Source organism: Crocodylus porosus, unplaced genomic scaffold (assembly GCF_001723895.1).
Source record: "Crocodylus porosus isolate Cpor-Errol unplaced genomic scaffold, CroPor_comp1, whole genome shotgun sequence".
Classification (NCBI taxonomy): domain Eukaryota; kingdom Metazoa; phylum Chordata; order Crocodylia; family Crocodylidae; genus Crocodylus; species Crocodylus porosus.
The window spans coordinates 83,184,470-83,197,825 of record NW_017728949.1 but is presented as its reverse complement, the minus strand read 5'-3'; the positions used below and the strand labels follow the sequence as shown (position 1 = coordinate 83,197,825).

General features: G+C 40.3%; 1 protein-coding gene across 6 annotated transcripts in view; it reads right to left on the bottom strand.

The window, feature by feature from the left end:
* The window catches only part of UPP2 (uridine phosphorylase 2), a 31,379-nt gene extending 26,832 nt beyond the window's left edge, over window positions 1-4,547 (bottom strand). Inside the window, exons 1-2 of one of the 6 annotated variants that reach the window (XM_019554653.1) lie at window positions 4,200-4,547; window positions 2,187-2,304 (exon numbers count right to left, since the gene is read on the bottom strand). In XM_019554653.1, coding sequence (XP_019410198.1) covers window positions 2,187-2,304; window positions 4,200-4,225 — 144 coding nt within the window. In that variant the 5' untranslated portion in view covers window positions 4,226-4,547. The remainder of the gene's footprint in view (window positions 1-2,186; window positions 2,305-4,199) is intronic. The other 5 variants (XM_019554652.1, XM_019554654.1, XM_019554655.1 and 2 more) reach the window with 5 other exon arrangements.
* Window positions 4,548-13,356: the final 8,809 nt, after the last annotated feature.

Sequence of the window (13,356 nt, the reverse complement as noted above, 5' to 3'; positions counted from 1 at the left end):
TTTTACATTATTAAATGTGCTACCATGCTGTCTCAGGTAGGCTAATAATTCTAAGACCCTTATCCTAGGATGATAACAATTTTTTGCAATCCATTCCTGCCCTTAAGGAGGACCTGTATTATTCTGGTTCTGAGCATGAAGGTTTCATGGTTGGAGAATGGAAATAGGACTTTGGAAAATGCAATTCTGTTTATATTATGTTTTTCTAAGATATGTATCCCCTAGTGTCTAGGATTTGGTGATAACTTGAAATTTATTTGTTCCTGTCATCTATCTTACTGTGCCTCAATTTGCTCCTCTTTAAAATGAAATGAATTCCTCTTATTTCCCTGATAGAGGTTCTCTCAGGCTTAGACTTTTAGGGTGCCTATACATGAGCTGGGAGGCTGCCCTGATGTGCTGTGATTAATTGAGTTTGCTGGACAGTGGTAATTACCATGCTTGAGCCAGCTGCTGCGTCTTGTGTATCAGTATCCCCACACTTTCAAAATCATGGCAAGAGTGCTTTAACTAAAGCTTCTTTGATGAGCTTTAGATAAAGCACTGCTGTCACTGTTTTGAAGTCCAGGGATGCTGATACACAAGATGCTCTGGGCATTTTAGAGTGGCTCTTGGAGCTGCTGTAATTAAAGCCCCTCCCAAGACTCCTGGAGCACATGTAAAAATGTTCTTGAAATTTGGAAAAGTAATTTGTGATCCTCAGATGGAAGGTACTGTGTTAGTATACAAGTGCAAACTATTACTGTTATATGTTAGGTTCATGACTCGCTTATGGGAGTGAACAAAGCAAACGTTTTCTTTTAGTAAGAACCATACAACATCGGTCTGATAAAATAGGCAGTAACATTAAAAATAGTATAAGGTGTCACAAATACTTGGATACTAATTCCCAGCTGAGTAAATTCAAAATAACTTCAGTGTAATGCATGCACAGCAAAGCAGAAACAGATGTTAGAGTAGCTTGTGGTCTAATTTATTCTCTGAACACTGTCAACTAAGAATTACAGAGCATAGCTGAAGGCTCTGAGACTATAAAGTCAGAAAGAAAAAGGACAAGATTTCACAAATTATTGTATTTTTTTAAAAACCTAACTCTAAATTTCAGAGGCAGCTAATTGTTCAACTCTGACAGCCAGGTTTCAAATCAGGCTGCTCAGACCAGAAACAAAAGGAAGTTTTGGACCACCAACATGATCTCTAGTGGATGCTTGTTCATATTGTAAAACTCCTGCACCTTCATACTCTTAGAAAAAACCTAAGGCTGGAGCAGTTTCAGGTCAGAAATGAAATACATGGCAGGTGGGGGTGGGGAGGCAGGTGGAATGGAAAAGCTAACTGCCAGTACTAGTACTAGGACTTTGCTTTCAACACTTTTGTACCCTAAAAAATATTTTAAGAAGCTTTGGTAAAAAACTGGAGTCATGATAAGTCATAATCAAGTCATATGAGCTCAGATCTCAATTGGGAAGTGCATCATCCTTTATCATTTGTCTCAGACAGACCACAACCAGATATTGCAGGCCTAATGTCCTTCCCCTGTGGAACTCCACTGACGGGCTTATGCTACGTTCTTATGGCAGACCTGAAACTTGTTTTTACTGAGATGTATTTTTTTAAAAGAACTTTTTATTTAGGTTTCTGAGCAGATTAGTGAATCACAGAATTATGTGGGCTTCTGTGTGAAAAGCTCTTGGGATAGGATTGTACCTTTCAGAGCAAAAATTCCTTTGGGAACAGCGGCTGAAGGCTTTCTGGGATATAATTTAGCTCTGCTGTCATGGCAGCAATGGGGCACATCCTTCTTTTCTTACTAATAAAACACATAGACTTTGAAATGACACCTATGATGATGAGCCACGTTCATCCCTTGAAATCAATGTTCTTTCTTACACTAAGTCAGTAGAACTACTCCAGGGAAGAAAGTAGCTCATTATGCCTGTTATAAGTTTAGCTTTTGCATATACATCTTTTATTGAGAAAAGAAGGGCAATCTCTATTGCCAAAGCTACAGCACAGTTTCTCATTTGCTTCTCAGAAAGGCAGCATTTCCTTTGGGAGCTTTAACTCATTCTCCTCGAAAGAGCCAAGGAGAATGATAAAGAGATCTGTAAAATCTGTGATAAGAAGGGGGAGGAGGAATGAGATTATTTGTGTTCCAAGTTGTCGCTTTTGCATTTGTTGTTTACCTTTATGTCACCAAACATCGCTGGTAGGTTGTGTGTTTTTGTTCCTAAATCTAAGTGATAGAGAATGTCTTCATCCATCAGAGCCAAATGAGGATTTTTAACATGAACAAACCCATTTCTGGAGGGGGAAAAAACAACTTTTAAAAACCTTTGTGGACAAAGTCAAATCAAACAAGGGAATTCATGACATCTGAGCCAGTATCAGGACTATTGTATAGTAATTTGGGTTGCCTCGTTATAATGCTATGTATGCCCAAGAGACCTAGGCTATGTGTCATAGGCCCAAACACCGGGGAGGAAGACCAGACATTTTCTTCCCATTCTGTTGACGTTCCCCTTAATATAACTTCAGGACTCGTTCACCGTCTCTTAGTCCCCAACACCTTTTACACACTTGTACCATGGCTCTTTTCCCATAGTTGTAATTGGCAAGTAGAAAAGAGTTGTATCAAGGAGCACCCCATTTCTGCCACTGTGGTAGCAGACAGCTGGATCTGGCATTGTCATCTCTAAGGCAGGGCTAAAGTGTGGTGACCACAGAGGAACTCATTAGAAGAGGTCACTAGGTCTCACTAGCAAACTGTAATCACTGTTACAGAAGGAATGAATGGAGTGGACTGCTTAGGCTTCTTCCTCAATACACAACCAAAGGAAGAGGGCAGGATCTTGAGGGGAAGCAAAGTAAAGGGACAGGGACAGATGTGGAAGGATGAAAGAATGGAGGTAGGGAGAGAGACTGAAGTGAAGAACTGAAATGAGAGAGAAAGAGAATAAGGCAATGCTTAGGTGAGAGTAAAGGGAAAAGGTAAAAATGATACAGATCACAAGGGGTGTAGGTTAGGATGAGAGAGATGTAGATAAGCCCAGACACACTGCAGTGAAGGAAGATCAGTACACGTAGGAAAACCTTTGAGGCCACAAAAGGGAGAGGGAAAATGGATGGAAACAAGATGAACAGGCGAAGTTAAGTTCGGGAAAAATCCATTCTGCCAAAACCTAGGACTGCTGCTGCAGGAAGAACAGAAACAGACATCAGGCACTACAGGAACAGAATGGAAAGAACTAACAGCTCAGATCTTAAGTAGGTGAACGAAGTGGGGAGGTGGCAGGCCAGGCCACCCCACTGCGTTCATCTATTCATTCAGCAACAAAGGGCTTCCGTGTTGTATCTATTCCACATAAATGGTTTCCAGGCCTGGTCCTTTCAGCTGCCACCTATATCTGGGATTCAAATCCAGCTTTACCCATGAACTGTCCTAGCCCTTTCATTGCATTCTGCACTGGCTACTGTGCCAGTAACAGCTTGTAATTTACTGCCAAGGCTTTGTTTCTGGTCCCCTCTTGGGTTTTAAGCAGCTGGTTCCTCACAGGCTTCTATTTCGAAAGACTGCAGTAGGCGGACACAGCCCACCTATACTTCCTGCGTTACAGCCAGTGGCTGTTGTGGTAATGTTTAGGGAAAAATATTACTGTTTTAATTATTGCCAGATAAATGGCCAGTGAAATATTTTCACTCTCAGTTAAAACCTTAGAGTTGCATTAATATTTTTCTTTGCATTTATACAGTTATCAGAAAATACCTAAAATATGTTGCAATTATCTCCAAAAAGGTTCTGCTAAAAGAAAAATACCATTAATATTTCCTACTAATCTTAACAATGAGAAAAACCTTAAGACTTTTTTAACACAATTCATCCAGAAATAGATGACCAGTAATATACTTATGCCCTAATTCTGGATTAGTTCATCTAGCAGAGTTTGCTAAACTCTTAACAAATGATGTGATTCCATGCTGTCCCAAATCCCTGTCCCAAATCCCTGAATTACAGCTTAAATTACAATAAAATTACTAAAACAGTAGAGTTCTACTTTGCATTCCTTTTCCAGTTGCTATAATAAATTTAGCAGGACTAAATACCAGTGAAGGTCAATATTTAAATAAAGGCTAGTGCAAAACAGAAAATACACATCTAATCTTATCAAAACAAATCTCAAACTCTCTCCTTTACTTACCCAGCATAACCTTTTTTTTCAGTCATTATGGGTTTGTTGGATTCAGCGAAGAGGGATGTTACGAATTCCCACTTTCAGAAAAACACTCCTTGGTTGACTCAAGGTAAGGAAAATACTTGTTGTTACTTCAGCTGCTAAGTTTTAGGCTCATGTAAGACTATTGGAAGCTGCTCCTCAGGAAGTTAAATACATTCCGAGATAAGTAATGCAACTTTTTCCTTCTGATATATTCTGTTCAACACAAAAGCAATGAAATATTCCTCCTCCTGTGGATGTGTTGTTATTTGTTTGAGAAGGCCCTCTATAGACTGGCTGTTTTTGAAGGTGTGTCACTTCTAACCTTAATTCACCTCCCACTATCATGCTAAGGTAACACAAGGGCCAGGACTAGTTAACCTCTTGCTGCTGATATATTTACTCATTGCTCAGGGTCCCGAACTTGGCAGTTATCCCTGCATGTGACTCATGTACATTCTGAGAGCAAAAGCAGCTGAGAGTGCAAATTGCCTGCCTGATCTCATAGGGCACTGACAGAAGTGACACTTGTTGTGTGATCAGCCCCCTGAAAGCACTCTACAGCAGTGCCATGACAGAAGTGCATGACTGCAGACCACTTTAATAGTGGCCGATCACACAACAAATTAACTCTCATCTAATGAGGGATCTGATGAAAGTTTGCAGTACCTTAGGGAACTTCTGAGAGGAGACCCCTCAGGGGATTTAGGTGCTATATAAACCTTGCGTAGTTTCTAGATACCCATAAGGCTTAGGCAGCACCTCAGTGCCTAACTGCTCAGACTGGAGCAGTACTAGGCATGCACAGAAGGCTGAACTGAATGTAGAGAAGTTTCAGGCCAAAAAGGGAGATCTCAACTGAGTCTAGGCTCCCCTTGAACAGGTGACTGGGGTATATTGCACTATAGGACCTAAGTGCCAAAAGTTTGCCCAAGTCTTGTGTTAGATGCCTGATTCCTTTTCTGGATCTGGCTCACTCATTCATATTAGAGCCACTTGAAAGTGAAAAATGTGGTTGTCAGTTCCATTAAACTAAGTTCTGGTACAAAGATGGTACTACTCTATGGTCTGGTAAGCACAGCATTTGCAGCTCAGAAGGCTATTTCGTGATATTTAAGCTCTGTCTCCATGTTCCTCTGTCTACATGATGCAGAAACATGGAAGAGGTTGGAAATGAAAAGTCAGGTGGAAGGCAGGAAGAGAACTGAACATAGATTCATTAGGATCATAGATTCTCAGCTCTTAGGAACATGCAGTAGAACAAATTGCTTCATCTAAACCTATAGTGGTTTAGGAGAGACTGATGTAATGATGCATCAGCACTGGAGTAGAAGCCCTTTGTATCAATCAGCAACTGCTTTCACCTTTTATTGTTCTAAAAGATGTTTCTGACAAAATAAAACAATGTAGCCAAATCAGCAGGAAAGGCTGCTTCTAACAGCTTAAACTACAAGATCATCTAACCCTTCCTGAAGGACACTATAAACACTTAGTTCTTTGCTGGGCATTTCTCCCATAAATGTTGTCAGCACTTTGATTCAATTTCAGATGGATGTACACTTGCATTTTAAACATGTGAACTGTCTTTTCAGAACATAAAAAAGACTGAAGGTTTTAGAGCTGTGGCCTGTTGTTACCTGCAACAATATTAAAACCTGTTTTAGGCACTGACTGGAAGGACAGCAACTTTCCATTTGGGATTTACATTTGACTATTACAGGTGAAAAAGTTGGCTAATTAGGCAAGTGTGGATGATTGGCTACTCCAATGCTTTGAGCTCATAAACATGTCTGAGTCTGTAGCCAACACACTCAATCTGCAGCAGTCTTAGATAATTCTGCTATGATTTATGTGTCCCATGTAGCAGCTCCCTTGGTTATTACGGCAAATACTCATCATTTTATTGAACCACTGAATAGTCATGAAGGATCTATAAAAATGGACCGAGTGCTAATGAGAGCCTCCTGGGTAAGCTTCACTTATAGAAAAAGCTTGTTCTCATTTTTAAAATCCTGTCTCCACTTTCCCTCCAGTTGGAACCATTCAGGATTGTAATTAGTGTTGTGCAAACCCTCCAGGGCTTGACTGGCAAGGGTCTTTGCAAAGGCAACTTTCCATAGTTCAGTCTGCAAGAGGTCAGAAGGAAAGACAGCTCTTCATGTTTACCTGAATGCTTGAGTCAGGCCATTTCAATTACCAAGAGACCTTCCCATTCAAACACCTCAGTTTATTCCCATAGCTCAACTTTAAACATTGTGAATATTGGGATCTTATAACAGTGGGCCAGTTGACCCCTCTGACTCTTCTACAGTTTCTTGGGCCTGTTTTCCCATCATCCCCAATTCTCCTCAGGATCATTATCAGCACTTAGTCCTCACAATTTTCAGCTGTCTCTTGACTCTGCAAGAAATCCCACACCCAACAGATTTTAGAAAAAGACCTCTGCAGCTCTTCATTAACCCTGGGTAGCTTCAAACCACAGTTTAACATGCTTAATACAGAGTTCTCAGAGGTGAAAAATGTGTAATTTCTATGTTACACTGCACTCTGAGCTTTCAGCATGTTGCATCTAAAGATGGTAAAACGTTTTGCAAAGGTGAGTCGGCATTATGAGCCAACAGTATCGAAACACACAGGTAATACAGTCAAGGTAAGAATGTGTCTTACGTGCTGGAGAGAACTTCTCTTGATCTCTTGTAAAAATGAGTATTCCAGGAGTTCTTGGGGACTACGCATGCATTGTTCTCAGTCTTAAATTGTATAAGTCAAACAATATAATCACTGCAGTTTTCAAATCAAAGACATAAATGTTTCAGCACACTGCATTTAATGCAGAGATTGTCATGAAAAATAAAATCTTTACAGTTTTGGCTAATTAACATTACTTGTTAGAAAGAATACAATAATGAGGTTAGTTACTTGCAAAAGGCAGTTGTAAAGATTTTAAGGAAGACAAGATCACAGCATAAAGGTGCCAAGTGGAATTGTTTTGTTTCCTTTGCTGTATTTTTGTCTAACAAATTAAAATGTGATTCTCCTTATGCAACAGCTCTTCTGATGCATTATTCAAATTTCTCTGTGGGACTAAAATATTCTTTCCTGTTTCTATTTGTGCTTTTTAGCCCTTTAGATGAAACACAGCTGAGGTGAAGTGAACTAGTTTCTACACCTTGTGTATCAAACAGAATTGTTTACTGGACTCCAATCAGCTACAAATGTGCATATACTCTGAAGTCATCTGAGTTGCACAGCTATTGCTAAGGGAGTAATTTGGCCTGAGGAATCCTTATGACTGGTTATGATGCATGAGATGGAAAGAATACAGCTTATGTGTCAGAGCCCAGATGAGTTCGTAGGACTAGGAGGAAGTGTTACGGTCTCTGCTGGTAATCCAGTATGTTTGATACAGAAATCATTGAGACACAGAAGAGTGGAAATCACATCATGCTATTATTTACCTTTGCAACTAAAACTCAATCCAGAAATGGCATTTGCAAGTGAGAACAGGTTTTCAGACCTGACAAAGTTCAGAGAAGGTGGGATATGTCTTCACTCTTATGAAGAGATGCAGTGGTTCTGGAGAGATGCCCACTCTACTGTTGGATGCTCATTCTCCTACTGTGTTGCTGAAGTCCCTTCAAAAACACTGTGCATAAATGTTGCCCTTAAAATGTTGCTGTTTTTTTTTTAATTGTACACTGTGCTGTCCTAATGACAGCAATGTGTTTAGTCTGTCTTAAGAGTGAGCCAATCAGTAGAAGTTGGGGGACTAAGTAGTTTTATATTATACTATTTAGAATAGAGCTGAATTTTTAAGAGCTTCTATTCTGTCAGTTTAGATTAAACCCATTTAAGGCTTTATCCTAACGACTTTTTTGGTTTAATGCTGACATTTTTAAGGGAGACTAAAGAAATTGGGGACCTATGTCCCATGGATCATCAATGATTTCTGAGCACTTAAAGACTGCTTCCTGTTCATTCACCAAAGGGCAGTGTGGTCTGGAGGAGACTGTGGTAGGCTGGGCTTTGTGCATCCTAAATTCAAGGCTTAGTTTTGCCACTGGTTTCTTAGGTGACTTTAGGCATTTACTTTCCTACTTTAATTGCGATGCAACTGCAAGCAGTCTAACTACTCTCCACCCCAAAAGGATACCAGGGAAGTTAGAAGAGGAATTTCTGTTTCAAGTCCCTGTTACAGTAACTAAAAATAGAAACACAGGCACACTGTTTATAAAAGATGATTTATTGTATTATTTCCGAGTCTTCTGTCTTATATGCTGATATATTGCTTATCAAACTCTCAGGGTGTCAAAATGGCACTAAGTTAATTGGCACTAAGTCAATGATCCCTTTGTATTTAAGACGCAGAGGTTCTTTACACACCTCTTTTCTTGGGCCCAATTTTTAAAAGGCTGAAAGTCTTGCCAGGCAGTCCTTTGCTACACTGGTTTAAGACTGACTACACAATGCCCTGTGGCAGGGTATGGAAAACACAGTTCCAGCAGCAGCAGCATTTCTGTATTGCATGGTATCTCTATTGCTGGAGTGGGCAGTAGTGGTTCTGCCACAACACATTTGCCTTATTGCAATAAATGTGGTGTATAACTCAGAATTGACATGATACTAGATTCAGCGTTCCCTTGTGTGCTGCTAGCTACACAAACCTTTACCATGCCTTACCCATGATTACCCTATGGGCTGTTAGGCTCAGGAAAATCTTTGTGTCAGAACTGGGATTAGGATGCTGAGTTCTGTTTATTACCCTGTCACTGCCCCTGCATTGCAACAGGGTAAATTGATTAAAGCCTGTGTTTGCTTGTCTAAAAAGCAAGACGCTTCCCTTCCTCAAAGGACTATTGTGAAAATGTATTCCCTCAAGTTTGTGAAGAACGTTTGAGATCATCCAAGAGAAGTCACTATAGAAGTAGAAGCTAAATTATTTACAGGAAAGTGTTTCTAACTTAAAGAAAATCAAATTTTAGACATACATATGCCACAAAAAAAAAAGGTTATGAATATACAAACTCATTATTAATTATTAAATTTGTCTCTGAGTTCATGTCTCAAATGTATTTTGCCTGCCTACTCATTTAACTGCATGCAATTTGCTATAAAATATTTTAGAATGCCTCTAGCAAATCCTGTAACTGCAGTGCTCTAAATTTCTTACGATAAAGGCATTTACCACGTATCATAAAACATGGAGACAAGGTTGTTGTTTAAATTTCCCTACAGATCCATCAAATACCCATTTAACTTCTGCTTATTAGCAGATTATTTTTTAAATGACACTTGTAACTGTCAATATCCCTACTCATATTTTACAGATTACCATTAAGAGACCTAGAACAGATAAACAATTAATATGACCATTATTGAATCCACATAATATACATTCCAGACCACTTTTGGAGGGGATCTGTCCATAAGCACATCTGAGATGGTAATAGGGCCTTGCTGGGTCTTGTATATGGTTAGGCAGCTGTTCATCTGGATTTGAGATCAACAAGACTGTCCCAAATGCTCATTACATAAGATCCCCTGATTCATCTTCTTATACAGAACTACATGTGCAGATCAGATTTGTGTGTGTAATGTGTGTATATATACACGTAAGTGTATATATACACATTAAAACTTCTAAGATTGGAAGGGCAGATTGATTTATAGGTATCACACTAGGAACTGTTAGGTGGCTACCATCAAGCATATATTCGATAGGCAATTGTAGACCTTTTGGAAACCGATGGGCATGTTACCAACATGTTCGTTCAGGCTAAATAGCAGAAGCAGTTACATGCCTCTACAGGCAGTAGAATGTGTGCAGTCAGGCTTACCCCAGTATAGGAAACAGCAGTCAGTTCTTGCTCACAGTTCTCCAAGCCTGCCTTCCCAGCAAGTGCTGTGCCCCAAAGGTCTTTGGTCTCTGCTCCTTCTCAGGGCCATGCTATTACACAGTTCTTTGGATTTCTCCCTCCAACACCCAGACACACACAAAGCTTCCACAAAGCAGACACCCAGACACACAAAGGATGCACAAGTCAGTCCCCAGGGACTGGTCTGTCCTTTGTGGCCAATGGTTTCTATATTTCAGTTATCTGCCAGCTGTGTTCAAAGAAACAGGGCGTTATTCTTTGTAAATAAATGAATTGCACCACAGGGACTCCTGTCACTGTGCAAGACCCTGAGTATTAGTTAACTCCTTATGTTAAGGAACAGCAATTTATACCATCCCACACATTATCAGCAGCGAGGTCTGTTTTTACAAAAGTATGTTTCTTTTGAGGCCAGAGTATAAGCTGTGACTGAGACTGCGTGTCAGTTTTATTCCAGAGACAGACAAACCGTGATTTTTTTTTGTCAGTTCTGCTTTAGACTGGCTTTATGAGTGAATTCACACCCTGTCACTTTTTCCTTAACCAGCTTGCTGTATATTCATCTTGCGCACAGTGTACCAATGTAACATTGGTATCAATGGAATTGCAGATTGCAAGTAATCTGTGCAACCTGCAATAAGCAACGTGCCTCTATAGGTCCCCCACAAAGAAGCAAAGTAGTTGCTCAAGGCCACACAGGAGATCAGCGGTGGGGCAGGGAATCAAAGCTAAGTCTGCTAGGTTCCAGGCTGGCACCTTCACCTCTGGGCTATCCTTTCTCCCTTTTTCCACCCCATAGGAGTCCATATAGCTGCCCAATAGAGTTATAGATAGATTTTGCAATAGGGCTCATGATTACAGTCAATATTATTGTCCTTGTTTTGCAGATGAGGGTAGGGAAGCAAGGCACAGACAGCATTTGCCCCAGAGAGAGCACAGCAAACTAAGGAACAAAGTCCAGGTTGACTGAGATGCGGTCAGTGAACTTACGCACCTGTCATCCAGTAACAAAAAACAAGGTGACATATGCAACAGAACTACCTACATAATCCTACCTCTAGTGCAGCGGTAATGCAGAAAGGCTTCTCAGCAAGGTATCGACTCTGGAAAGCTGCTATCTTTACTTTTATTTAGGTGTTGTATAGATCTGAACGTGCATGTCAGCCTTGTCCCCCACCACAGCCTGTTCCAGTCAGCAAGAATTTGTTCACTTTGGGCATGTTTGAACTCATCACTGGTAATTTCTCTCTTGTGATACTTCTATGGTAATACTGCCATCCTGCAGTACTTCATGAAATGGCTGATAACCAAGATATCAGAACATTTGCATAACTGTTCCTAGTACAGTGAATGAGGGCAGAGAGCCCATGGGAGTCGTTTGAGGCTGGAGGTCCCTAGTGCTGTGAAAAAACAGGCAGATTGTATTCATTACAGGAGTACATTATTCCTTTGCATTTACAATAGCGTATGCAAACCAATGTTCACATGAGTGAGTTAGCGTCAGGTTTTAAATTAGCAGTTGCATTTCATTAGTAGCTGATGTAACTACACGATGTGAGAGATGCTTGGTATTGTATACTAACACTGCTTGCAAAACAGGAAGAGTTTTGGCCTAAGGGAAACAAGACTACTTGCCAATATTAAGGGTTTTTCAAAAAAAAAAAAAAAAATCTGTGTTCAAAATACAGACACAGAAAAGCAAACAAGACAGACTAGATGTTGGTTTTATCAAATCTTTGATCTGGGTTCTTTGTTTTGTCTTGGTTTATTATTTGCATATATCTGATCCAGGCTGTATGAGAAGTCAGTAAAGTGCTGTAAGAAGGAATGAGATGCCACTAATCCTTAGAGGCATGCAAATAAGTAAAAGCTTGTCAGACCATGTTTTCCCCCGAGGTGAAACATTGTCATAAACCTACTCATTAATGTAAAATCTTATTCCCGATCTTGAAAAACAGAATCAACCCCCTGATATATATGTAGATAGTTAAAGAGCCATTGATTCCCCAGGCTCCATAGTTTAGAAAGTCCTTTGTTTTACATTATGGGAGCAAATGAGTTCAGTTAATTCACTAGGAGACTCTGGCCTATACTGCTGGAGCATTATCATGTGTAACTTTTTCAACACACCCAGCTGTAATCTTAACAAAGGTAGTTGCTTTGATTGTAGAAACCTAGCCCTTCATTTAAGTTATGATTTTCCCTTAATGATTTCAATAGTGTGCCCCTCCACTGCATAGCTGAAGAGTATGGTTAAAGGCCTACTCATCTCAATTGGTGCATTGTCTGTGCCTTTTAGTGAGTTGTTCGTGCCTTCTCCTTCCCTCAAAACCCTACTGCAAACCTACTATAAGACTGCAGAATAACTTCATAACATACTTCCTCTCTTTTCTTCAACAGCAACATAGTTAACATCAATCTTCAAAGTATCATCATTAGCATCCAAATGGAAGATATTGAGCAATTTATTGCTTAGAGCTATTATTTTAGCCCCTAGCATCTCTGCATTCCCTGCATCTCTGGTAGCACTCCAATTAAACCCTTGTTTATGGTATGAAGCTCTGCCAGCAAAGCCATGTCAGTTAGGGGTATTTAAAAGATTGTAGTTCATAACTGAAAAAAACCATACAGTGGCTGTGGCTCTGCTGGCAAAGGATGCTTTTTTTCCGGCAATTATTATTTGAGGGAAATGGCATAGCTCTGGCAGAAGAAAACCTCCTTCTACCAGCATAGCTGCATACACCTCAGTAAGGCCTGCCACTGCTTTAGATCCTGTGCTGTAATTAGAGGCAGCAGGCCTGGGAGTGTAGGCATAGCCTATGTTGAGACAGATTCTCTACAGCCCTAATAGCTAAAACCTGTGCATAATTTTAATTAAAGCGGAAACTCTGTAGAACAAGCTAAGGGTTTCTTTGCCCTTGCTTAGCTAGTCTTTCATGCCCTCCTACCCTCACCCCTGAATACTTCCTTGACATCTCTTTGAGGGGTACACCTTATACTTGCTAGTCTGATATGGTCTTAAGATCTCTGCCTCCTGGATACAGTGAGCATTGTAGGGGAGAAAAACAAACTTCAAAGAAGGAACGCAAGCTGTCATAACTGAGGTAGGATTTCAAGGCCAGTAACTATTATTATGAGAATTCATAAAATGTTTCTGTGGTTTGGTTCAGTTCTGGCATAACTCCACCTGTGAGGGAGCGGGCGTCTAGGGGCGGCCGTGAGCTCCCTAGCGCCGCCTACCGTCACGTTAGGGTGACGTAGCACCC